This window comes from Somniosus microcephalus, chromosome 10 (genome assembly GCF_052327205.1).
Source record: "Somniosus microcephalus isolate GS21.2 chromosome 10, FLI_Smic_1.0, whole genome shotgun sequence".
Lineage (NCBI taxonomy): Eukaryota > Metazoa > Chordata > Chondrichthyes > Squaliformes > Somniosidae > Somniosus > Somniosus microcephalus.
The window spans coordinates 171194660-171220246 of record NC_140996.1 but is presented as its reverse complement, the minus strand read 5'-3'; the positions used below and the strand labels follow the sequence as shown (position 1 = coordinate 171220246).

The 25587-nt window shown below is 41.0% G+C and overlaps 1 protein-coding gene across 2 annotated transcripts in view; it reads left to right on the top strand.

Moving 5' to 3' along the window:
* Positions 1-25587, top strand: part of xpo4 (exportin 4) — a 164442-nt gene that overhangs the window by 80611 nt on the left and 58244 nt on the right. For both annotated transcript variants that reach the window (XM_085999169.1, XM_085999168.1), the window contains exons 7-10: positions 2957-3069; positions 8576-8733; positions 11395-11569; positions 14949-15125. In XM_085999169.1, the coding sequence (XP_085855295.1) occupies positions 2957-3069; positions 8576-8733; positions 11395-11569; positions 14949-15125 (623 nt within the window). The remainder of the gene's footprint in view (positions 1-2956; positions 3070-8575; positions 8734-11394; positions 11570-14948; positions 15126-25587) is intronic.

Sequence of the window (25587 nt, the reverse complement as noted above, 5' to 3'; positions counted from 1 at the left end):
ACCTGCCAACACTCAAACCTGAAAACAGGGATTTGGGTGAAGGGCAGTAGCTGTCCTGTGGAGCAGTACCCGAGCAAGGAGTCAATATCTTCAGGAGAGAAGAAAGAAAAATTGGTAAAGGAGAGAAGGAAAGTAAATTCCTCAAGTTGCATTTTATTTTCATTTCATTTGGGGATGTTAATCATTTTATGAATTATGATTTAAGAAAAAAATTCCTATATAACACAAGATTGAATGCTTACTTGACTCTTGCGTGCACTATAAAATGTTGGATTTAACAAGTGCAAGAAGTCCAGGAATAGCGTACTGTCGAAAAATATTGTAATCCCTTATCTTGGATTAAACTATTACAGCCAGAAATTTTATGGTATTTCTGTTAATATTTACAATTTCATTTAACTCTGAGTAACTAGCTACTGCTAGTTCTTTGAGAGTTGTTGTGAACTAAATAGCATAGTAATCCTATCGTGCCAAAATTGTCATCAGTACATTAGTATGAATTGTCTTACTAAAAATAACAGGATGTGACTGCTAAATATTGCAGCTGGTTAAAATAGTGCCAATAAACCTAACTGCTTTGAAGAGATCACGAGTTGTCTAGTGTAGTTCTGATCATTTGAGGTAAGTGAACATTTTAAGATTTCATAATTTTGCCCTTAATTCCAGTTGATAAGATGTTTGTAATTTAATGTCTGTTTACCTCATTACTTTGAAGTTAACAAAACTGAGAAATCTATGACTTTTTGCATGTGAGCAGTTGTTTAAAGTGATCATGGAGAAATTTTACAGCTTTATTACAACCCAGCCATCCTAAGTAGCCTTTGTTATTGCTTTATTCAACAGTTGGTATGAAGGTTAAGTATTGGTTGTATGGATCCAACTTTAATTTTAAACCACTTAATCAGAGCTTTGAAAATAATTCTTTGATTCTTATTTTGATTTTTTTTTTGGAGGGGGATTTTGTTTTAACTTAAATTCACTTTGTAAAATATGCTGAAAATTAAGTGCAGTTAACTGTGGTATGGGGGTTATAGCTTGAACTTTAATTGTAAAATAATTGCATCCCAAATGTTGGTTTGATTTGTGACTTAAAAGGGTGCAAAGCTATTGCCACTTAAACTACTACTGTACCTGCATTCTTGGCCAAATGAGAGCAGAGATTATGCCAGAGCACAGTAAAATTTGTGGAATGCCTCCCAAGTTGGAAGAGCCAAACAATGCATGAGTGCAGCAAGCACAAGCTATATATAGGTGTTCCTTTCAAGTGGGATGCTCTTCAGCTGTGCTGTTTTTTATTATGTGCACTTCACAGTTTTCTCTAAACGTATAAAGTAATTATCACACAACTTCAGCCAGAGGTAAAGTTTGCCGGACAGCAAGCAGCAATAGTCAAGAGATATTGCTAATAGGTACGTAGGATTTTTACTATATGTTTAGATTTCCCATCACAAACTGTTTGTCTTCAGAGAATTGTGTCTGGTCCATTTGAATAGCATGTTAAAATTAATTTTAGTATTCACTAAAGAAGCCTCGTTATATCTTCTGTTTTTACAGTGCCAAGCAGAACTTTTACATTGTTGGTCACATTGTGTAACTACTTTTAGTGGAACTACTGTGAAATTGTGCTGGTCATTTGCCAGTCTGATTTAAAAAAAAAAAAAAAAGATTTGGCTTTATTTTTAAGCCAGCTATAAATAATGCAATCGGACAGTGTAATCCTGCCTTTTGTTCTCGTCACTGTCTGTAGTGCTTGTGTGTTGCCCAGTCTTTCATACTATAAATGAAAAATCCAAATTATGCTGGCATATCACTAAGATTCCGCGTGTGTGATTTTGTGCGTCTGTGTTTGAAGTCTCTGCATTTTGTAACAATTAACATGCGTACTTTAAGTAGCTTTCGTGCTTTTTAATTGAAAACAATTGCATCTGATTCCAAGGTTGACCCAAAAAGTATTTACCAAGAAGGGTTCATTAAGCCTTTTACCTTCCTTGAAATTACTACTGTAAACTTACACATGTTCAGTTGCACATGTTAAAAAAAACCTAAAAAGAGCTTGTGTTTATCTAGCGCCTTTCACGTCTCTGGACATCCCAAAGTGTTTCACAGCCAATGAAGTTTTTTTGAATTGTAGTCATTGTTCTAATGTAGGAAAACATGACAGACAATTTGTGCACAGCAAGATCCAACAAACTGCAATGAGATAAATGACCAGATAATTTGCTTTGTGTGATGATTTCAGGGATAAGTGTTGGCCACCAGAAGAGCTCCCCTGCGCTTCTTTGAATAGTGCCATGGGATCTCTTCTGTCCACCTGAGAGGGTGCAGAAGAGGCCTCGGTTTAACGTTTCATACGTTCATAAGTCTGCACCTCTGACAGTGCAGCACGCCCTCAGTACTGCACTGACGTATTAGCCTTGATTATGTGCTCAAGTCTCGAGTGTGGCTTGAACCCCTGACTCGGGCAAGAGTACTGCCACTGAGCCAAGGCTGACACCTGTTGGACATACATTTGCAGCATCAAAAGAGTGCCACAGACTAACGACTGCAGTTTGTCATTTATATGTAAATGTTTAACCTCAGTGAATATTATAAAATGTATTGGGACAATTATGGAAAAAGAAACTTTGTACCATCGCTCATAAATCATGACACCTGTTAATTAAAGCTGCTGTTGCCCCCCTCTTGTCATTTCAGATACTGTGGTTATTCATGTGATCATATCACAATGGAATGCCACATGATTATAATCAAACTTTTATCTTGCGACCCTTCGTGGGTCTTGTTTCTGAACAGTTAAATGCTTTTATTCCTTGGCCTCATGCTGCAGTTATTCCATGTATTTAACATGGCTTAAAGTTTATTTCCATTACATTCTCCCTCTGAACTCATGTTAGTTGTAGCTAAGAAGTATTTTTCCCCCAGTAATGCTCCTCTATTGACCTTGACTCCAGATAACTGGGCAGGCATTATATAGCTATGTTTGAATCCTCCCAAAATGTGATGTTAAAGCCAACAGAATCCTGGCGAGAGACACTTCTGGACAGCAGAGTTATGGATCTCTTCTTTACAGTAAGTAGTATTCTAAATCTAGTTTCAGTAATTGGGTTGAAGAACAGAGAAGCTGTACCATTGTAAGTTCTGTATTATATTTCAATCAATTATTGATCATGTGTTATGGTGGAGTAGGTCTTCCCTACCCTTGAAGGTATTTTTTGTAAATTATTGTTTAAATATTTGCATGTTTTTGCAAGAAATTATAATACGGTGGATTGTGTTTTTGTTTGTGTATCGATTAGGATTGTTCCATGAAATGTGTTATATATGATGCTAGATGACACACGGAGATAATTGTCTGTGAATGATAGAATTGTGTTAATTCTGTACCATCATTTATTTAGTATTCTGCTATGCCATTAATATTATCTTTACACAAAAAGAAAACAGATCATTGTAAATTCTGTAACACTTGCTAGTAAGTACTTAGCATTTATATAGTGTAATAATGTCTAAATATTGGAAGCTATTGTGTTCGCTTTCACCTTGAAGTGGTCCCAAAATTTTACATAGCTACCAAAAATCAACTGTGAAATACCTAGACATTTAGTCAAAATAGCACCCAATTTTTAAAAAATTTTTTTAAAGAGCGAGCTTGTCTCTTTTTCCTCTCAAGACTTGAAATCTTCACTGTTTCCTATAGTATGTAATACACCATCAGCTGCAAATTTTTCAGAATTCTATTACTGCGACACATTATTTCAGGGAATGCAGTAAATCGGAGATGAACCAGAATGTTCAGAAATTGAGTTTCCATGTAGTATTTTTTTTTTAAACTCCAGAACTCTTGTTGAAATTTCTGGCTCTGTGTGTCATCTATCCCTAGATATTTTACCTTTACATTTCACCATTAATATCATTTAGATACTATTAGATTTAAATCTAAGTTCAGAAATTGCTTCCAGTCATCAGATACTAGGTTAATTTAGATAGATAAAGTATTTTGGGAGCCAGTCATGTATGCTACATCTATAAACACTGATTTACCTCAGTGACTTGAATAAATACTGGGGAAAAAAAAGTTACTGTATGTGATCCTCTAGTCAGACGCATGGATTTTATTTTGATATTGAATTCCGCACTCCCAGGGAGATAAATGAATTGTATAACGATTCTGTTACATGTCCTAAAGTTCTAGTGTTTTAAATATTGAATGCATATAATTTTACACCATATATGTTGTAATGTGGTTTCAGCTTTGTATTCTGTAGTGTTATTTGGATGTGAAGTCACATGAATTGCATTTAGACACTAGATATAAGACCAGCTCTAGGAGATGCTACATGCAAGACTATGGCCTGTAATTTGCGGTCAGCGGCAAAGCAAAAGGCGCTCGCTGTTGGCCCCGAAGAACGCTGCCCACGGAGATCTTGTGATCTCTGGCGAGAAGTTTGCCTTTTGTGACGTTCAATTGTTTACAGCGCTCTGTCATGGGGATTCCTACAGTGATGCTGCAGTGATGTCAATAAGCTGCCAATCACATTGAAGAATTCTCACATACAGGAAACCAGGAAATGAGAAGCTGCTTTTATCTGGACTTTTTAAAAGTGTTGAGAGCGAAATAAAGATTGTGACTTTCACATCGGGGAAAGGTAGAAGCTGAAATATCGTGAACAAACTTAAAAAATTGTAATTTTTATCATAATGGAGAAATATGACACTCCACAAATAGAAAAATTAAGTTTTTCATGGCCAGAGTGTTTGTTTAACAGTCAATACACTGTTAAAACCACAGTTACACCTATTCCAACATTTAATGGGGTATTTAACAGCGATATCACAGATAAGTCCAAGTTTTCATCAGTTTCACTGATTACCTGCTATGGGGTGGGGAGGTCGGTCCACAGCGCAGCCAGCTTCAGAGCCGTGAATGAATGACCGCAACTTCAGGATTTCCGAGTTTAGATGCACGTGTGCTAAATCCTGAAGTTACGGTCAGTTTCAGAGAGGTAATGACTGAGTTCGCCATATTCCGGGACATTATGTCCAAAGCAAAGTTGGTGAAACTAAACTGACATTCGTACGCTGATGGGTGGAGTTTTCTATATGCGTTTAAATACAATCCATTTTGCTTGACCAGAGGATGACTTAAAATTACAAGTGTGATCTGTCTACACGGTGACCATAGAAGATACTGGCCAAGTTATTTTTTAACATTGAGTGGAAATAACTCTATTGCACATCCCTCTGAAGTGCTGCCTATGTTTGTAATGTTTGCATTGGTTTCATAAATGGAAAAATCACTTTTTTAAAACATGATCACAGGGAGTAAATGGTGTGCCAAAGTTGGTACGTTGTACTCTTCAATGTTAACTAAAGATGCAACAATGTTTCAGAATTCCTAAGTGATTTAGCTCAAAACACTATCCAGCCCTTGAAAGACTCTTAAATTCATTTTGGTTGAGGGGAATTAAATGCCACCCCCATTTGATGTAGTTTAGTGCTCTGATGGCGCTGAATAATCCAATTTTGGATTTGTACACAATCGCTATTTTTATTGGATATATGAGTGTGTTGGACACTCCCCAGAGTGTACACATGTTTACATGTGTTAACTGTGTTCTGACTCATTTTGGAGAAACTATAGGAGGATTACTTTGCTGTCACTGGCATCTCGGTTGCCAATTCTGGTTTAACGTATTTCTGGAGATTTGATCATGTGACATTTGATCACATGACACTTCATGATGCTTAATCACATGACGTTTGATTACGTGACCTTTGCCCATTGTTTGCAAATGTTACTGTATTTACCTTAGTTGAGTGTCTCTATCACCAAGCCTGAATAAAATGACATTTTATTATAGTGAGATGAATAACATAATTTATCAATCAAAGAACACAAAAGAATACAAAGATTTAAGGATAATGTTTCTACAGTACCAGCCACAATGAGAAACACCAAGTAAATACCACTGATTCAACAAAAACACCATCGATATAAGTAACTTCTAATTAAAGTTTTCATACAATTTTATGACTTTTTACAGTACACAAGTTATAAAAAAAACAAAACAAACCTAATTCAATTCACTGACTCCCAGACCCCACCGCTGAAGCCCAGCTTCAGGGAGGTGAGGCTCAGTCCTCAGGGAGAAGCACCAAAGCTGCCTGACTCCAGAAATAAAACACATTATACAACAGTGCACATCACAGGTCGACAGGCACTCTCCCTCCCCCAGTTTGTGTTGCTCTCTCTCACTCCCTCCCCCAGTTTGTGTTGTTCGCGCTCGCTCTCGCTCTTTCCCACCCCAGTTTGTGTTGCTCTCTCCTTCGCCCAGTAGTGCGCTCAGGACTCACGGAGTTTCCAGGCGATTTTCGTTGGCCCCAATGTCATCATCCTCACAACCCGAAATGAAGCAATACGTTCCGAATAGTGGGGGTACCAGCAGGGCCCAGACAACATGGTTTGATTGCAAGCCATGACTGCCAGAGTACTGCGCATGCTCGAAGCACACATACAAGGACCGTTTCTCCCGAGTTGCCAGCAGCAGCACTCTGGATACCAAACACTCATCCCGGCAGACTCCCACTGAAAGCGTTAGGGTTGGGAACCCTACTGATGCTGTGGATTTTGTTGGAAGGACAAAAAAATCAGGATCACGTTAGCCATTTGAAGATTAGATTCATGTTATTAAACTTGTGGATGATAGAACAAACAGCTTAAGATATGATCAGTTCAAATGTGGGCAGACACAAATTTAGAAGATGATCTTGAATAGAGATCAGATTCATTGAGTGCTTGAGGAAAATAGGGGTAACGAAGGTCTAAAATACTTTCTTTTGGGGGATTTAGTGCAAGAGGAGCCCCCAGCATTTGTTCTGTATGTAGGAAACTCTCAATTCAAACTTCCAATGACTGGTTGGATTTTTTTGTAAAGTCAGAACATCACTGTTCACTGGTAAGAGTGCAAATGTAGCACAGCTATCACTAGTGATTGGCTGTGAACTGTGTGACATTTTAACATGGATGGAACTAATTGTGTATTATCATATCCTGGATAAAGCCTATTTTTCAAGGGGAATGTTTAATTTCAGGAAGAAAGTAAGGCATGTTTAACAGTGGCCACCTGTACATTATGGCTTATCAGATTGGTCCTGTGGGTAACTGTAATAGATAGGTTGCTGTCTGTCATTATCCCCTTTGAATGCATTGCATTTTCTCCTATGTTTTTTAATTTTTTGTTGCATTTATATTTCCTGTTAATCCAGTAAAACTGGTCTATATTCACAGTATATTTAACAATGCATTTTTTATTATTGGCAACATGACAGCAATTTAAAGCTACTTGAATTTCTTATCCATGGCGGATTAATGCTAAAACAGATGTCTTGTGTGTACTTGCCAAAGCTCTTTGCAATTTGTCACCAATTTATACTGAATAAGCAGGCACACTAAAATCAGCAACATATTGATAGATTGATTATCATTACTCTATTACTCTAATATTTTGTAATAGTAATGTATAACTCAGTTTCAGTTCTCAAACCAAGATATCATTAAATATAGCTCTCTCTCTCTCTCTCTCTCTCTCTCTCTCTCTCCCTCTCTCCCCTTCCCCTGCTCAGTTTTGACTTTACTTGGGCAGTATTCTGATGTATGACATGTACAAGGACATTGATTTTTTTTTAACTTGTCTGTTGTTTTTTTTTTAAAATGTTGATTTGTGAAGTTCAAGCATGAAACGCACAAATCTGCTGTAATAATACCATGTAATTGCCAAGTTTAGTATCTGATTTTGCATAGTTTAGAGCATTGCATTCATTTGCCATTAAGCAATGTCTTGATTTAAAAATTCTCACCTTTTTGTTTTCAAATCCCTCCATGGCCTTACCCCTCCCTATCTCTGTAATCTCCTCCAGCCCTACAACCCTCCGAGATATCTGCGCTTCTCCAGTTTTGGCCTCTTGAGCATCCCCGATTTTAATTGCGCCATCATGGGCGGCCGTGCCTCCAGCTGCCAAGACCCTATGCTCTGGAATTCTCTCCCTAAGCGCCTCTTCCTCTCTTTCCTCCTTTTAAGATGTTCCTTAAAACCTACTACTTTGATCAAGCTTTTGGTCATCTGCCCTAATATCCCCTTATGTGGCTCGGTGTCAAATTTTGTTAACATTCCTGTGAAGCTGCATGGGACATTTTATTACATTAAAGGCGCTATATAAATACAAATTGTTGTTGCCAATTTGAACTTTGCAAGTCACCTATCTATTGAGATTCATATGCAACATATTTGAGACCAGAACTGTCCCTCAAGGGGTTATATGCATCATGCCAGTGTTTTGCAGGTTTTTAGTAGGCCTCAGGAAGTTTGCTATTACAAGGTTCCTTTTTTCTTATGACTCTAGATATGAGAAAAATCTATTCAGTGAGCAACAGCTTACCCAATTTTGCATTGCTTTTTATCTGGAGTGATCTAGATAATGGAGCATAATAAAGACTAATAAATCTCTTTGAAGTCCCAAGTTTTAATATATTTAAAGTTAAAGGGGGGGAAGTTGAAAGTGTTTTTTTCTCTTGTAGGTACATCGTAAAATTAGAGAAGATTCTGACATGGCCCAGGACTCCTTACAATGCCTGGCACAGCTGGCCTCCATCCATGGACCTATATTTCCTGATGAGCGAGCACAGGTTGATTACCTGGCTCATTTTATTGAAGGATTGCTCAATATGATTAATGGGTATGTTCATCTATCTATATATATATAAATCGGTACTTCTGTCATTCTGTCTGTCTATCTGCCATTCTGTCTGTCATCGCCTGTGCGTCTGGCGGGCTATGCGCTCGAAAGTTACAGGGCGTACCTACGCGCGCGTTACCTCCAAAGAAAGCTTACGCTTCCGAGACGGTTTTAAGCGTATTTACGTTTCAGCCGGGCTAAAATTGCGCCCACGGTATCCCAAAAACCTTCAACATTCCGCTCATTAGCATCTCATTATCCGCTCATTAGCGACAGAGTGACCTCGAGCTCGACCAATCGTACGCCGGGTTGCTGGCGTGTGCCGCCGGGCCAATCGGTGCGTGTGGCCGGGCTTTATCGTTCTGAACCGAGGTGAGTCGCCGCCATCTTGATTCCAAACTTTTCCTTTCTTTTTCCCGCTTTCTGCATCTTAAAAAAAAACGTTGCTTTTAAAACACTTTTTTTTCAAATGATTTAGAAACGAATTAACTTATCTAATCTCATTAATTTTCCTACCTTTCCCCGTTTTTCCAGGTAGGCCTCGAAGCCTCGGCTTCTCCTTCACGCCCGAGCTAGGCACCTCCTGGCCCCACTCGAAGGCTGGAGGGCCGAGCCTCAGCCCAGCGCCACTAGGGTGCGCGCGCAGCAGGAGCTGAGACGCGGCGTCTCTCTCTGGCTCGGCCGGGGGGCGGGGCTTGCTGAGCGTCAAGCGTCACCCTGGCAACCGGCTGTCTCGCACAGCCGCAATCGGCGGTCTTCACCTCCGGCGGGGGGGGGGCCGCCCTCCCTCCCCTCCCCCGCGCCCCCCCCTTCCCTCCCCCCCCTTCTTCCTCTTCCCCTCCCTTCCCCCCCCCCCCGCCCTCCCTCTCCTCCCCCCCCCCTCCCTCCCTCCTCTCCCCCCCCCCCCCCCCCAGTCGCGCTCGCTCGCGCTCTCTCTCTCTCTCTTCCAACAACAACATGCCCTCGAAAAAGCCTCGGCACCGCCGGGCACTTCAGCTAGTAATAAGTTATAAAGCAGCAAGATGAATCACTTTTTTCTCTTGTGTTCTACACACATTTAAGGGGTAATTTTACAAAATTGCTTTCCCTACAATTTTCACATCCAGAAAGTTGTTTAACAGAAAATCATGTGGAGCATGTACACCTGATATCAGTGATATGTACTCTGCAAGTGAGGCTTCATGGCAGGAATATGATTTTGTAAAACTTACTCCACATGTCTTAAGGGAAAGTTTGCTTGATAGAAATATGTTTCCCCTCTGTAAACAGTACTGAGGCCAATTGTAGTGCCCGTACAGTCACCCCAGCTGAGATCAATTCACTTTGCACAGGCCTGGGATTAAACCCAAAGCATTCCTGATTTGTAAAGTTTAGCTAATCAAAATTTTAATGACCATTATAATTTGCATAAACTTGTATAAGGGACCCTGATAACTGGAATTTGGATTTGAAAATGTATATACATGTGGGTGAAGACTTTGTCTCCCTTCAGCTTCACACATCATTAGATGGGGGATGGGGAGAGGGGGGAGCTGGGATGGGCGTGAGGCCCAACATTTTCTGCAGAGTTGGGGGCAGCAGCAGCAACCTTTGAGTGGGAGCGGCGCCGAGAGCAGAACAGCCAGTAAAGGGGTGAGTGAAACCTGGGGACTTTACTGTGGGGAAATAGTGAAAGATTGCTTCCTCTGGTGGGCGAATGAGAACAAGGGGACGGAGACTGAGGATTCTCACGATGCACAAGTGAGCACCACAAGCTCCAATACATGGAGAAGATGCAGGAGGGCAGAGTACGGGCCAGCAGCAGCTCTCGGGTGTGATGTGGAGCTGGTAGGATTCTCCTCCTCCACGCTCCACAGGGAAGTAAAAAAATAAACTTTCCCAACCATTTCTTCAGAGGCCTGCGGTCCTTTTAATGGGCACTATTTATGCTGCTGTAGAACTGGAAAAACTCGTTGGAGCTTGCTTGGCGCATACTCCACCTAGATTTTCTTGCATTTTGCAGAAGGGGCCCGAATTAGGCGCAGGACCATTCTTTACATATTTAAATTGATTCACTGCAGATTTCAGGAACCTAGCAGGCCTGCCTAAAAGCAGAAGACCAATATGGCTGCTGCTGGTGCCGGACCTCACGCCCAGAAATTGGTATAAATTGCGCCCATTGTAGACCCAAAAAAATGGGCAACATGCCTACCAATTTCTACTCCGGTGTGTCTAAATAACCTTTGCTGAATGTGGCCCATGCCAAGTGCCAGGAAGTCAGATCAGGCCCACCATGCAAATTGAGTTTGATACCACTGCATATCTTTTTGGTGATCACATGTTCGTCGTCTTTTGAGAATATTGAAAGCTGCCAAAAGGAGTTTCACTTGAGATCTGTTTCTTTAGATTGTTTAAAAACTTATAAATTTCCATTTCTATTTCAATTTTACTTATCAGGCCATATCAGTTTCTTTTTCTCGCCACACATGTATGATCTAAAGTGTGTGTTAATTCTATGCTAGTTGAATCTCAATTCAAAAACTATACAAATATAAATCAAACGCTAGAGCTCTGGAGACTGAAGGTTTTTTTAGTAAATCAACTTTTTCTTTTGTGTTATGTTTTGATTATTTCAGTTTAGGTTTAGTGGAAATTGACTTCAAGTCCATTTAAATTTTCTAGGATAGAAATTGAGGATTCTGAAGCTGTGGGAATTTCCAACATTATGAGCAACTTGATTTCAGAGTTCCCACGCAGTATCTTAACTGCCATTCCAAGTGAACTATTTTCTTCTTTCATTAACTGTCTCACGCATCTCACCTGCTCTTTTGGACGGAGTGCTGCCCTGGAAGAAGTAGTGAGTATTTTTTCATTTTACTGCAACATATTTTGCCTGAACTTCTGACATTTAAACATTAAACATGTCAGAAATAATTCATATAATATATCATTGTCATTCCTCTACAGAGACTGGACTATTGACACATTTCTAGTGGTTTTCTGGCTTCTAACTGGCAACTTTTAGTCCAAAATTGTTGGATTATAGAATGGAAAAATGTATGGACTGGCTAGTTCTGAAAGGATCTGAACAAACCAATACAGCTTGGATGCTAATCCTAGTTGTATATTTTCCTATATAGTAAATTACATAACCAAAGAGCTCTGATGCGTGTAACTGTGTGACAGATACTATTTTATTCTGAAGAGAGAGACATTTATTTTATTACAACATTTTGGCTTTTAATAGTTTTTAATAGTTTGACATACTAGTCAGAAGAGCTTGTAAAAAAAAAAAGACTTGAAAGTAGAAAACGGCTCCTCCGATAGCTTGACTGGCTAAAGCAGTAAGTAACTGAGCCATACAGACCAAAAGGTCGGTCTAAGCCTTTGTCTGTGTTGTGCTGAGTTGATGGGGTGGCACTAAGAGTGCAATTATTGGTCTCCGGCGTCCTGAATTATTGATGGAAAAATTGGCTGCCAGTCGTATTTCATCAACTCTAGCTGGAAGTACATGCATGTAGATGTTGAGTGAAAGCAGGATTAGGTTCAACTGTGATGCTCCCTGCAGCTGGGACTCGGTCTAATCCTAATCTGAAGAATGGCGATTTCAGCAAGGTACTGGAGGGAGCCTGGGTCCCATGAAACCATATCCCAGCAAGGAGTAAACACCTTCAGGCAAAGGGGAGTGAAGGAAATTAGTGGGGGGAAAAGATGGGAGGAAAAAAAATTGCCACCTTTTATTTGATACAAAATGCTTTATGGCCCCTGATTAGGTATTTTTCACATTGCATGTAATTGGATCCTGCTGTGTTAGAGACGGCTTTCAGTAAGTTCTAAGGAGGGAGTTGGAAATGTTAGTAATACATTTAGGCATCAAGGAGTATGGGGAGAGAGTGGGAATATGGTATTGAGATAGCAGATCAGCCATGATCATATTGAATGGCTCGAAGGGCCGAATGGCCTACTCTTTTTCTATGTTCTATGTTTCTATGCAGGTTGCGCAGAGCAGTTATAACTGATTTCCAAATTTGGAAAATTTAGCCGCAGCATATCAGCATTTTATGAGTGAGAATATTGAATGTCTTGGTAGTTCATGTCAATTGTGCATTGTTCTGAATTCTTGTCATGGGTTCCATGCCAACTTCATCTCTTCAATTTACTATCAATTTGTAAAATTTAATGTTGACGTTATTCTGTAAAAAATCAATCGATATTTGCTGTACATTTAAGTGTCATTCACATATGGTTCTAGTTCTGGATGTGTTGAATAATAAAGAATAGTACCTGCCTACTAATTTCTGTTTTCCTTTGGTTACATTCCTACATACTGAAAAGCGTGTTTGTGATGTGGCACATATGAAAAATTAATATATATATATATATTATAATGATTTTTGTAGTGACACGAAATGAAGGAACTAGGATTAGGAGTCAATTGGGCATGTCTTTTGATAACTTCCCACATGTTTGAGTTTCCAATATCATCCAAGATTCTTTCCCAAATAGAAAGGAGTACTGTAATAGGAAAACTGATGCTAGCCATTTTATAGTAGCATTGGCAGAAGCCTGAAGTCATTCTTAGAGAATGGTGGGAAGAGGGAGAAATTGTGGTTATAAAGAGCAGTTGAAGAAACTGAAAAATGTAGTTAGATTTGAAAGTGAAGAGAGTCAAATCCACAAATTCTGTGGTACAGATAAAAGGAAATTCCTGATCCTGTGCAAATTGGCACCATTTCAAGTTTGCTCAGACAGTATTGAATAGGCGGTCAGTTTTATGCAAGTTTAGTTGCACCTTTTTAATGTGTACACCTATTGTGTAATAACTAGATTCTGCAGTATTTTCAAAACAAAATATTAGAAATGCAATATTAAATAAATTATAAATGCTAACTTTATACTATAAAGATTAATATTTCTTCAAGGCATTCTCACTCCAGCTGCTATTGGCATTTGTAAAATAAATATATCCTGCTATAAATAAGACTTGTGGGTTAGTTTTAGTAATCCCTGGATTTAACCCCTAAGCATGCTTGTTCATATCTGCAGCATATTTTCCTTTCTAATAGGGTCTGTGGAGAAAGAGGAAAGCTAAAAGTGACATAATGAATTAATTGAATTCTATTTACTACTTTCAAGTATATGGAAGATCCAAGCTGTGCAAACTCTGAAATCTTTACTTAATACTTATGGTTCCTGTAGTAAGATGGCTTTATTTAGAGCATTGTTTACTTTTGCTTTTTGTATTCTGTTTCTACTCAAAGTATAAACTGTGCAGACAATATCTCATCAGTGACTAAATTATCAGACTTCATTTAGGAGTACAAAGTGCTCAGGATTTGTTCTGCATCACATGCTTTATAAGTGAGCATTAACAGTGCACTGCAATTCTGTCTGTAGTTTTATCATGGGAACATAAGACGCAGGAGCAGGTCATTCGGCCCCTCGAGCCTGCTCCGCCATTCAATAAGATCATGACTGATCTGATCTTGGCCTCAATTCCACTTCCCCACCTGCTCCCCATAACCCTTGACTCCCTTATCGTTCAAAAATCTGTCCATCTCCACCTTCAATATATTCAATGACCCAGCCTCCACAGCTCTCTGGGGAAGAGAATGCCAAAGATTCACGACCCTCAGAAGAAATTTCTCCTCATTTCTGATTTAAAAGGGTGCCCCCTTATCCTGAAACTATGCCCCCTAGTTCTAGATTCCCCCACGAGGGGCAACATCCTCTCTGCATCTACCCTGTCAAGCCCCTTCAGAATCCTATATGTTTCAATAAGATCCCCCCTCATTCTTCTAAACTCCAATGAGTATAGGCCCAACCTGCTCAACCTTTCTTCATAAGACAACCCATTCATCTCTGGAATCAACCTCATAAACTGAACCTTCTCTGAACTGCCTCCAATGCAAGTATATCCTTCCTTAAATAAGGAGACCAAAACTGTACACAGTACTGCAGGTGTGGTCTCACCAACGCCCTGTACAGTTGTAGCAAGAATTCCCTTTGACCATTGATATTGCAGAGGAACATTCTGATCAAAAATATTCAAGCAAAACATTTTTTTTTACTGTACTGATCTTGCTATGGGCTTTGAGAAGTGGTCAGAAATGCATAGTCATGTGTAGATGTTCTTGTAATGCTATTTTTGTCTGGAGAAATGGATGTTCATTCACTTCTATATATCTACTTTCCATTCAACTGAAGTGTGACTGATGCAATTTATCTGTTTATAGCTGGACAAGGATGACATGGTGTATATGGAGGCATACGACAAACTCCTCGAGTCGTGGCTTACACTCGTGCAAGATAACAAGCATTTCCATAAAGGGTTTTTCACTCAACACGCTGTACAAGTTTTTAATTCCTACATTCAATGCCATTTGGCAGCACCAGAGGGCACAAGAAACTTGGTGAGTTCTGCTTCAAGGTTTGCTTTGTTTATTTTCTTCACTTTCCTCTTCTGGTATAAAAGATGTAGAGGATTATATTTTTCAAACAGCAGATTTTAAGCAGATCTTTCGTTCTTGCCCTCTGTTGCCAGTTTTGTTTGAGGGCTCCAATATTACCTGAATTTTAATGGTGTTTTGAAATAATGTGATTCATATAAAAATGTGTTACTGTACTTTTAATGGTGTGGAGGTGCTTTGTGTCAGATCATCCAGTAATAACTGTAGAGGAGACTGTGTATTTGAACTGAAATTCTGCCTTTGCCATTGCCTATTTGGTTTTTTTCCCCCTATTCTTTTCCCATGTCTCCTGAAGGTGTTGGTTGCAGGGCTGCAGTTGCATGAGCACTAGGTGCCCTCCAGTGTCTCACCCAGTAGTTATTGTTCATACGTGAGCATTAACAAATGACTTGTCAGGCTATTTGACGAGTTGGGGCATCACAGCTGAGCATGATCCTGTCCTCATTTGACCTAGGCCATGCAATTTCCAGCAGGGTTAATGAACAGCAACAGGGGTGATGTTTACCTCCCTAATCATGGAGGACTGAGCCAAATGTACCACTGCAATTGCTATTCCACCTGAGATCAGGTAACAGCACACTTTAGGAATTAGACCTGGAAATGTGTAGGCAGTCTGGCTCAGTTACACACTAACTTTACCAACTGAGCCATATGGGGAAGCACCAAGTAGTTTTTAACTGGAAAAATCAAGTGTGCAAAACTTGCTAGCCTAATTTTGTGTTACAGGAGATACTCTGTGGATCAGCTTAAGATCAATTTTCATGTTCAATCTTTCAGTAAATAATCACCTCTTGTGCATCATTAATTTTGACTCCAGCTTGTACTATTCTGCATGATGTGCTTCTGATGAATTTCTGTTGATGGATGTGGTATTGAAATAGAGTTGGAGAGCCAAAGTAGATCATTAAATATCTTCACCCAGCACAAGTGAGGAGCTTTGTTTATTTTTTAGCAATAGACATTTGTTTTTCACACAGTAAACTGATGTAAACTAGACTTCAGTTGAAAGTTCTTGGTTTTTTATTCATTCATGGGATGTTATTGCCCATGGTGGTGGTGAGCCGCCTCCTTGAACCGCTGCAGTCCGTGTCATCAAACATTAGATTACTTTCACAAAAAGGTCATCAAACTTAAAACCTCTTAAATGACTTAGTTAATGCACTGGATTCTGTTTATAAAGTCATGGTGGGTTTATCTTGATGACGAGGTCATCCTTCAGTGCTTAGTTTGAGTCTAATCAGCTAGGTCGGGGCGGGATGTGCTTCAACATTCACTAAGAGCAGTATTTTCATGTGATAATTTACCCAAGGGCTCTACATACAAATCCAAAGCAAGTAATCATTCTTCCCATAATTTTGTTGGAGGCAGTCCTGTAAAGTAAAGAGTGTATGAACTGTATGCCCTGGTCACTGATGAAAGACTCCATTTAACCTGGCACAAGGTAGGGTCATTCTCCGGCCTTATTTTAAGTTCTGGTACCAGGTGGTGGTTGATTTCCCCACCTAAGTTCCATCTATTGGTGTCATCTTGCCTCAGTGGTACCACTCTCGCCTTGGAGTCAGAAAGTTGTTTGTTCATACTAACTAGCCATTGAGAAGGAGGCAACCTACAATTGAGGCCAGAGCAAGATACTATCCAAGAGTGTTGCAGCAGAAACACCAACGAAGGCAGGAAGACTTGTGTGTCAGGTGCTCATCCAAGAGACATCCACCTAAGTCCTTTCCTTCAGCTTTAAGGAGCCGTGTTGTCCACCTGGCCCTGAGAAAGTGGCTCCAACGCCACTTTCAATTTCAATCCCTCCCCTAACATCAGGGCCCTTCATTTCCTGTGTTGGTGCCTTTCAAGCATCAGAAAGAAAGTTCTCTGGATAAAGTTCAAATACAATGTAATCAATTTATTCACCTATTTTGAACCATTTGTCAGCAATGTTGGTATTTTCTCTACAGTATTTCCCTTTAGTGCTAATATATGAAAAAAAGAAATTGCATTTATATAATGCTGTTCATGGCCTCAGGACATCGCCAAGCGCTTCACAGCTAATCAGTTACTTTTCAAGTATAGTTAGGTGTGTAGGCAAACCGGGCTGCCAATTTGCATACAGCAAATAACATTAAGTTAAATGACAAGATAATTTTGGTTGAGGGATGAGTATTGGCCAGAACACAGGAGAACTCCCTACTCTTGTTCAAATTGTGCCATGGGATCGTTTACATTCATTTGCACAGACAGATGAAGTGTATATATTGGGCCGGATATTCCGATCCCTACGGGTTTGTACGTGCTGTGCACCCACCCGTAGGGACATCGGAAATGCCGGTTTCAGGCATGCGCTGAAAACCGGCATTTCCGATCTGTCAAGAATGGTCTTGACCGATCCTCCGGCTGCCCTGGAGAACAGCCTCTGCGGGCGGATAGTTCCGCTTTTTGGAGACCCACCACCCGCAGAAAACCCTTAAAATTCTTACACCTGGTAAAAGCAGGCATAAGGCCTGCTTTTACCAGGATGAGAGTAGAAAAAGTTTTAAAAAAAATTCCACTGATTTATCATTTAAAAATACTTTTTTTTTAAAAACAAGGTAAGTTTATTTTTAGCCCCATAAATTACTTCAATTATTTTGTTTAAAATACTTAATTTATTGTAATTTCAAGCCATTTTAAAAATGTGATTTAAAAAAAAAAAAAAATGTATTTAAAGTTTTACTATGTTTTTCATTGATCTCCATTCATATATTTGACAGGTCTTCCTGTCAAATGTATGAAGGGAGATTACCTTCTGTGATTGGCTCCCCATGACCCACGTGATCCCAGGGACGCTGCGAACTACCTGCGCCTCTGGGATACGTGGGCCCTGCGCGTTTGGAGAGGCCCAGGATCGAAAGTGTGTACGTCCCGGGAGCCCTCGGGTAAGGGCGCAGATTTTTCCAGATCGCGGGCCTCCGCCCACTGGAGGCCTGCAATTGGAAAATACGGGCCATTGTGTAATAAAAACAGAAAATGCTATAAATACTCAGCAGGTCAGGCAGAATCTGTGGAGAGAGACACCGAGTTAACGTTTCAGGTCGATGACTTTTTGTCAGAACTGGAAAAGGTTAAAGATATTACAGGTTTTAAGCAAGTGCAGAGGCAGGGAAAGGGGGGAGGGGAGGAAGGAACAAAAGGGAAGGTCTGTGATAGGATGGAAGGCAGGAGAGATTAAATGATAAACAGGGATGATGGTGCAAGGCGAAAGGAGATGGTTATGGGACAAGTAAAGAAACAAAAGATGGGTCTAGAGGAGGTGTAAATGGGAATATCAGAATCATCAGCAACAGCTGCCGTCCAAAAAAATGGAGGCAGAGGTTATGATCTGAAACATTGTTGAGTGGGTGTTTGGAGCGATAGAGGAGTGGACTAGGGTGTCGCGGAGGGAGCGGTCCTTTGGAATGCTGAAAGGGGAGGGGGAAGATGTGTTTGGTGGTGGGATCATGCTGGAAATGGCGGAGGATGATCCGTTGAATGTAGATGCTGGTGGGGTGAAAGGTGAGGAAGGACAAGTGAAACCCTATCATGATTCTGGGAGGGAGGGGAAGGGGGTGAGAGCCGAGTGCGGGAAATGGAATGGACACGGTTGAGGGCCCTGTCAACCATGGTGGAGGGGAATCCTCGGCTGAGGAAAAAGGAAGACCTATCGGAAGCAGTAGTATGGAAGCTGTCATTGTTGGAACAGATAGGACGGAGCCGGAGAAACTGGGAGAATGGAATACAGCCCTTGCAGGAAGTGGGGTGGGAGGAGGTGTAGTCAAGGTAGCTGTGGGAGTTAGTGGGCTTATAGTGGATCTGGTTGATAGCCTATTTCCGGAAATGAAGACAGAAGTCGATGAAGGGAAGGGAAGAGTCGGAGATGGACCATATGAAGGCGAGGAAAGGGTGGAATTTGGAAGCAAAGCTGATGAAATTTTCTAGTTCAGGGCGAGACCAGGAAATGGCACTGATAGTCATTAGTGTACCGGAAAAAGAGGTGAGGCAGGGGACCCGAGTAGGACTGGAACAAAGAATGTTCCACATTACCCACGAAAAGGCAGGCATAGCAACACCTTTTTTTTGGAGAAAGTGAGTGGAGTTAAAGGAGAAGTTCAATGTGAGAACAAGTTCAGCCAGGCGGAGGAGGGTGGTGGTAAATGGGGACTGGTTGGGCCTCCATTCAAGGAAGAAGCGGAGAGCCCTCAGGCTGTCTTGGTGGGGATGCAGGTGTAGCGGGAATGGACATCCATGGTGGAAAAGATATGGTTAGGGCCTGGAAACTGTTAAAGTGGCGGAGGGAGAGTTGCAGATGTAGGTAGGAAGAGACTGGACAAGGGGAGAAAAAAATAAGAGTCGCGATAGGAAGAAATCAGTTCCATGGGGAAAGTACAGGCTGAAATGATGGGTCTACCAGGGTAGTCCTGTTTATGGATCTTGGGAAGGCGGTAGAAGTGGGCTGTGCGGAGTTGGGGGACTATGAGGTTGGAGGCCATGGAGGGAAGATCTTCCGCCCCACCAGCTGCCACATTCAACGGATCATCCTCTGCTATTTCCACCACCTCCAGCGTCATCCCACCACCAAACACGTCTTCCCCTCCCCTTTCAGCATTCCGAAGGGACGGTTCCCTCCGCGACACCCTGGTCCAGTCCTCTATCACCCCCAACACCCACTCCCCTTCCCACGACGCTTTGTGGTACATCTCCATTCAGTCTGCAAGCGTGACCCCGAGCTTCCGATCGCCTATCATTTTAATTTTCCATCCCACTCTCTGACCTCGGCCTTTTATACTGTTTCAATGAAGCTCAATGTAAGCTCGAGGAACAGCACCTCATCTTTCTATTAGGCACTTTACAGCCTTCTGGACTCAACATTGAGTTCAACAATGTTTCAGATCATAACCTCTGCCCCCATTTTTTCGGATGGCAGCTGTTGCTGATGATTCTGATATTCCCATTTACACCTCCTCCAGACCCATCTTTTGTTTCTTTACTTGTCCCATATTATCATCTCCTTTCGCCTTGCACCATCATCCCTTTTGTCATTTAATCACTCCTGCTTTCCACCCTATCACTGACCTTCCCTTTTGTTCTTTGCTCACCTTCCCTCTTTCCCTGCCTTGCTTAAAAGCTATTGCATCGCTAACTTTTTCCAGTTCCATCCTCGCTTGAGGAAAAGGTCATCGACTTGAAACGTTAACTCTGTGTCTCTCCTCATGCTGCCTGACCTGAGTATTTCCAGCATTTTCTGTTTTTATTTCAGATTTCCAGCATCCACAGTATTTTCTTTTGTATATATTGTGTACATCTTCTAACTCCTAACTTATCATAACTTCTAAATGACCCCTCAGTAGCAGTAGTAAATGTAGTTGATTTTATATACTGTAGTGCTTTGAATGTAGAAAGTGCTTCACAGATGCAAGAGAGCCTCTTGTAGATTGAAGCCAGAGTGTGTCTAGCAGAAATGTGAACTTTCATGAAAGATACTCCCACTGCGCTCAGGATTTGCAGGGAGCTTCACTGCAGTTGCCATGAGCTCGTGGTAGACTGCTTTGTAGGTCTGGAAGAACAGCCTGGCAGCATGGTTACTGTGCACACAATAACCCCAGCACCTCTCAGAACCCTATGCCATTGTCAGCAACTGTTGAAAGTACCAACACCCACACTGAAGGATGTTGATAGTGAGCATGAGCAGGTAGTTAAGTCACCGTGCAAGAGTGAGGAGGAGCCATTGGTCGTGGCAGTGGATAAGGAGGGATCTGTTGGAGAACTATATAAGAGCAGGGATGTTATGCTTGATCTGTATAAAACACTAGTTACACCACAGTAGAGTACTGCATACAGTTCTGGTCACCACATTACAGGAAAGATGTGATTGCACAAGAGAGGGTACAGAGGAGATTTATGAGGATGCTGCCAGGACTGGAGAATTTTAGCTGAGGAAAGATTGGATAGGCTGGTGTTGTTTTCTTTAACAGAGGAGGCTGAGGGGGAGACTTAATTGATGTGTGTAAAATTATGAGGAGCCTAGATAGAGTGGATAGGAAGAACCTATTTCCCTTAGAGAGGTCAATAACCAGGGGGCATAGATTTAAAGTACGTAATTGGTAGAAGGATTAGAGGGAAGTTGAGAACTATTTTCACCCAGAGGATGGTGGGGATCTGGAACTCATTGCCTGAAAGGGTGGTAGAGGCAGAAACTGCATTTAAAAAGTATTTGGATATGTACTTGAAGTGCCGTTACTTCCAAGGCTACGGACCAAGAGTTGGAAAGTGGGATTAGGCTGGATAGCTCTTTTTCAGCCAGAACAGACATGATGGGCCGAATGGCCTCCTTCTGTGCCGTAATTTTTATTGTTCTATGACTAGTTTGCTTCCTTCCTGAATTGCAGTATCTTAGGATTCAGACTTTATAGGTCTGTGTGTTGAAGAAAACTGCTGTCTGAGCAGGGTCGTTTACAGGTGTCAAATCAACTGAGTCTGTCCAAGATACGTTACAAAATCTGGCCAGGTGTGAAGAGGAGTTAACTGCAGTTATACATCTTCCAATGTGGTTTTGTTGGCACTTGCATCAGCTTGTGGCAATGACACATGCGGCACTAGATAATTCTATGCTGCTAGGCTGTTTTTCAAGCCTACAAAACAAAAGAACATTTTCGTAATGCTAGCTGTAAGACACCTGTTCAATCAATGCTTACATTTCAGTCTGCTGTATATGATGCTTTTGCAAGTGAAAGTGTGTGGGGGAGGGAACATAATGTGCAGGGTTGTACTAGTTCTAAGATGGAGGGATACCTCTGCTTCACCATTGTCCAGTTCTGTGTTCTGAGTTTGTGATGTCTAATGTGACCTCTTCTAAAGGAGTCAAGGGTTTGAAATTTCAGGGCCATCCTCCAGTTCTGGCTTGCTCCCTTTTGTTATGTGCCATCTTGTCTTGCAAAAAGAGTAATAGTCTTGAGGTGTTGCAAATTTCAAGAGCACATACAGTGACAAGTGCTCTCCTTGCAACCTATTGTAGATGAATTCTCGAACGTGCACCTAGGTTGTGTTAGAAGGATTAGTGTGTAAAGTCCCTTTAAGATGTCAGCGTGACCAGCTTCAGTTGTAAGTTGTAGCTTGATTTTGCATCATGCTGTAGTATGGTCATTCACAGTATTAAATTCAGTGAGCTGTAAAGCTGTCTGAGTGCTTTGCATTGGACAGTAATAAACGAGTCATGAGGAAACATTTTGCGACTGCATACTTAGGGCAGTTATTTGATGTTGGAAGCTCTAGGACAGCTTTACTTTGGCAGCTTTCCTGAGGTCCTCCATCTCTTTCCTCATTTGGAACCAGGTTCTCTGGCCATTTCTATATTTGCCCATCTGTTTTCTCTGGCTATGCACTTTGTACCATGTTTTTCTGAGGAAGCTAGCCTTATATGCCAAAGAGAGCAGCCATCCTTTGCCTTACTCCATCTAATACGATTTCAAGGGTAGCATTGGTGAATCTGTACATGCAAAGGTAAGAACCCTCCACTTTCCAGGAATATTGTAACTTCAATCCTCTTCCTTTGGTGTTCAGGTAAGAATTCAGTGCTATAAATGGCTGATGCAGCATTTTAAAATTCCTGTCAGTTGTGTGAGTGCTCCCTCATGCGGCCCACTTTGCAAGTGGGAGCTTGCTCTGATTAAATTAAATTTATGTAAGTGACAAATTTCTGGTTAGAACGACCATGTTAGAAAATATAGCAGGATCTGCCACTTCCCACTATTCCTGCCTGTATTGCACAACGACATGAATTTCTACCCGTATAATTTTTGACCTTGTTTTCAACTTACTTGCCACTCTCCTAAATATGGCTAACTCTTGCTCCGTTCTACTTCCATGGACAGCAGCAGCCCTCTGTTACCTTGCCCAAGCAACCTTTCGTATATGAGCCTAGATGATTAGTGTTAGTAGTGTAGTTCTGCAGGCATAACAGCTGAGTCCAGTCCTGTCCTAATCAGATGTCTTCACATGGGCAGGAGTTCCTCTGATAATCATGAGGAACCTTGATCTACTTCAGGACTGTCTGGGAATTGAATGTGGCACCCTCGGCCACTGGGGAAACATCAAAGAGGTTATTAAGGGGCATGATATCTGTGACTGATTCGCTTTTTCATTGTATTGTAAAGGATAATTTTTGGATAACTTAATTCAAAGAATCCGTGATACCTAGATGGTTATAATTTTATGTAGGCCTCAGAAATAAGACAAAGGAAAAGAAAGGCTTGCATTTATATAGTGCCTTATCACATCTCTGAGTAATGTCTCAGCACTTAAAACTTTTTTTGAAGTGAAGTTAATTAATGACATGCATCAACAGTTTTCACACAGCAAGATTCCACAAACCGCAGTGAGGTGAATAACCAGTTAATTTATTTTAGTGGTGGTGAATGAGAGAGGAATGTTAACCAAAACTCTCAAGTCTACATGAACAGGTAAAACCTCTGTTTTACATAGAATCATACTGCTTAGAAGGAGGTCATTCAGCCCATTGTGCCTGTGCCGGCTCTTTGAAAGAGCTATCCAATTAGCCCCATGCCTCTGTTCTTTCCTCATAGCCCTGCAATTGTTTCCTTTTCAAGTATATATCCAATTCCCTTTTGGAAGTAACTTGAATCGGCTTGCACCACCGTTTTGAGGCAGTGCATTCCAGATCTTAACAACTCACTGTTTTTATTAAAAAAAAGTTCTCATCTTCCCTCTGGTTCTTTTGCCAATTATCTTAAATTGGTGCCCTCTGATTACTGACCCTTCTACCAGTGGAAACAGTTTCTCCTTATTCACTATCAAAACTTCATTGTGAACACCTCTATTAAATCTCCCCTTACCCTTCTCTGCTTTAAAAAGAACAATCCCAAGTTCTCTGGTCTCTCCACATAACTGAAGTCCCTCATCCCTGGTATAATTCTAGTAAATCTCCTCTGCACCCTCTCGAAGGCCTTGACATCCTTCCTAAAGTGTGGTGCCCAGAATTGGTCAAAGTGCTTAAGCTGAAGTCTAACCAGTGATTTATAAAGGTTTAGCATAACTTCCTTGCTTTTGTACTCTATGCCTCTATTTATAAAGCCAAGGATTCCATTTGTGTTTTTTTAACAGCTTTATCAACGTGTCCTGCCACCATCAAAGATTTGTGTATGTAAACCCCCAGGTCTTGCTGTTGCTGCACCCCCTTAAAATTGTACCATTTAGTTTATATTGCCTCTCTTCATTTTTCTTTTCAAAATGCATCACTTCACAATTCTCTGCATTAAATTTCATCTGGCATGTGTCTGCCTATTTCAACAGTTTGTCTATGTCCTCCTGAAGTCTGGTACTATCCTCCTCCCTGTTTACTACATTTCCAAGTTTTGTGTCATCGGCAGACATTGAAATTATGGCCCCTATACCCAAATTCAGGTCATTCATATATGTCAAAGAGCAGTGGTTGTAATACTGACCCCTGTGGAACACCACTGTATACTTCCCTCCAGTCTGAAAAACAGCTGTTTACCACTACTCTCTACTTCTCTTAGCCAATTTCATATCCATGCTGGCACTGCCCCTTTAATGGCATGGGCTTCAATTTTGCTAACAAGTCTTTTAAGTGGCACTTTATTCAACATCTTTTGAAAGTTTATGTATACAATAATCAGTTGCATTACCTTCATCAACCTTCTCCATTATTTGAAGGTGGCATGACAAGTTGAGATGGCTGTTAAAGCTTAAGGGATCCTTGGTTTTATAATGAGGCATAAGAGTACAAAATCAAGTAAGGTATGCTAAACCTTTATAAATCACTGGTTAGGCCCTAGCTGGAGTATTGTCCAATTCTGGGCACCACACTTTAGGAAGGATGTCAAGCCCTTAGAGGGTGCAGAGATGATTTATTAGAATGGTACCAAGGATGAGGGACTTCAGGTATGCGGAGAGACAAGAGAAGCTGGGGTTGTTCTCCTTGGAGCAGAGAAGGTTAAGGGGAAATTTAATAGAGGTGTTCAAAATCATGAAGGATTTTAATAGAGTAAATAAGGAGAAACTGTTTCCAGTGGCAGATGGATCAGTAACCAGAGGATACCGATTTAAGGTAATTGGCAAAATAACCAGAGACGAGATGAGAAATTTTTCTATGCAGTGAGTTATGATCTGGAATGCACTGTCTGAAAGGGTGGTGGAAGCAAATTCAATAATGACATTCAAAAGGGAATTGGATAAATACTTGAAGGAGAAAAATTTGCAGAGGAATGGAACTAATTGGATAGCTCTTTCCAAGAGAGGGCACAGGCACGATGGGCCGAATGGCCTCCTTCTATGCTGTATCATCCTATGATTGTATGATTTAACTGTGTGGAGTTTGCACATTCTCCCCGTGTTTGCGTGGGTTTACTCCGGGTGCTCCGGTTTC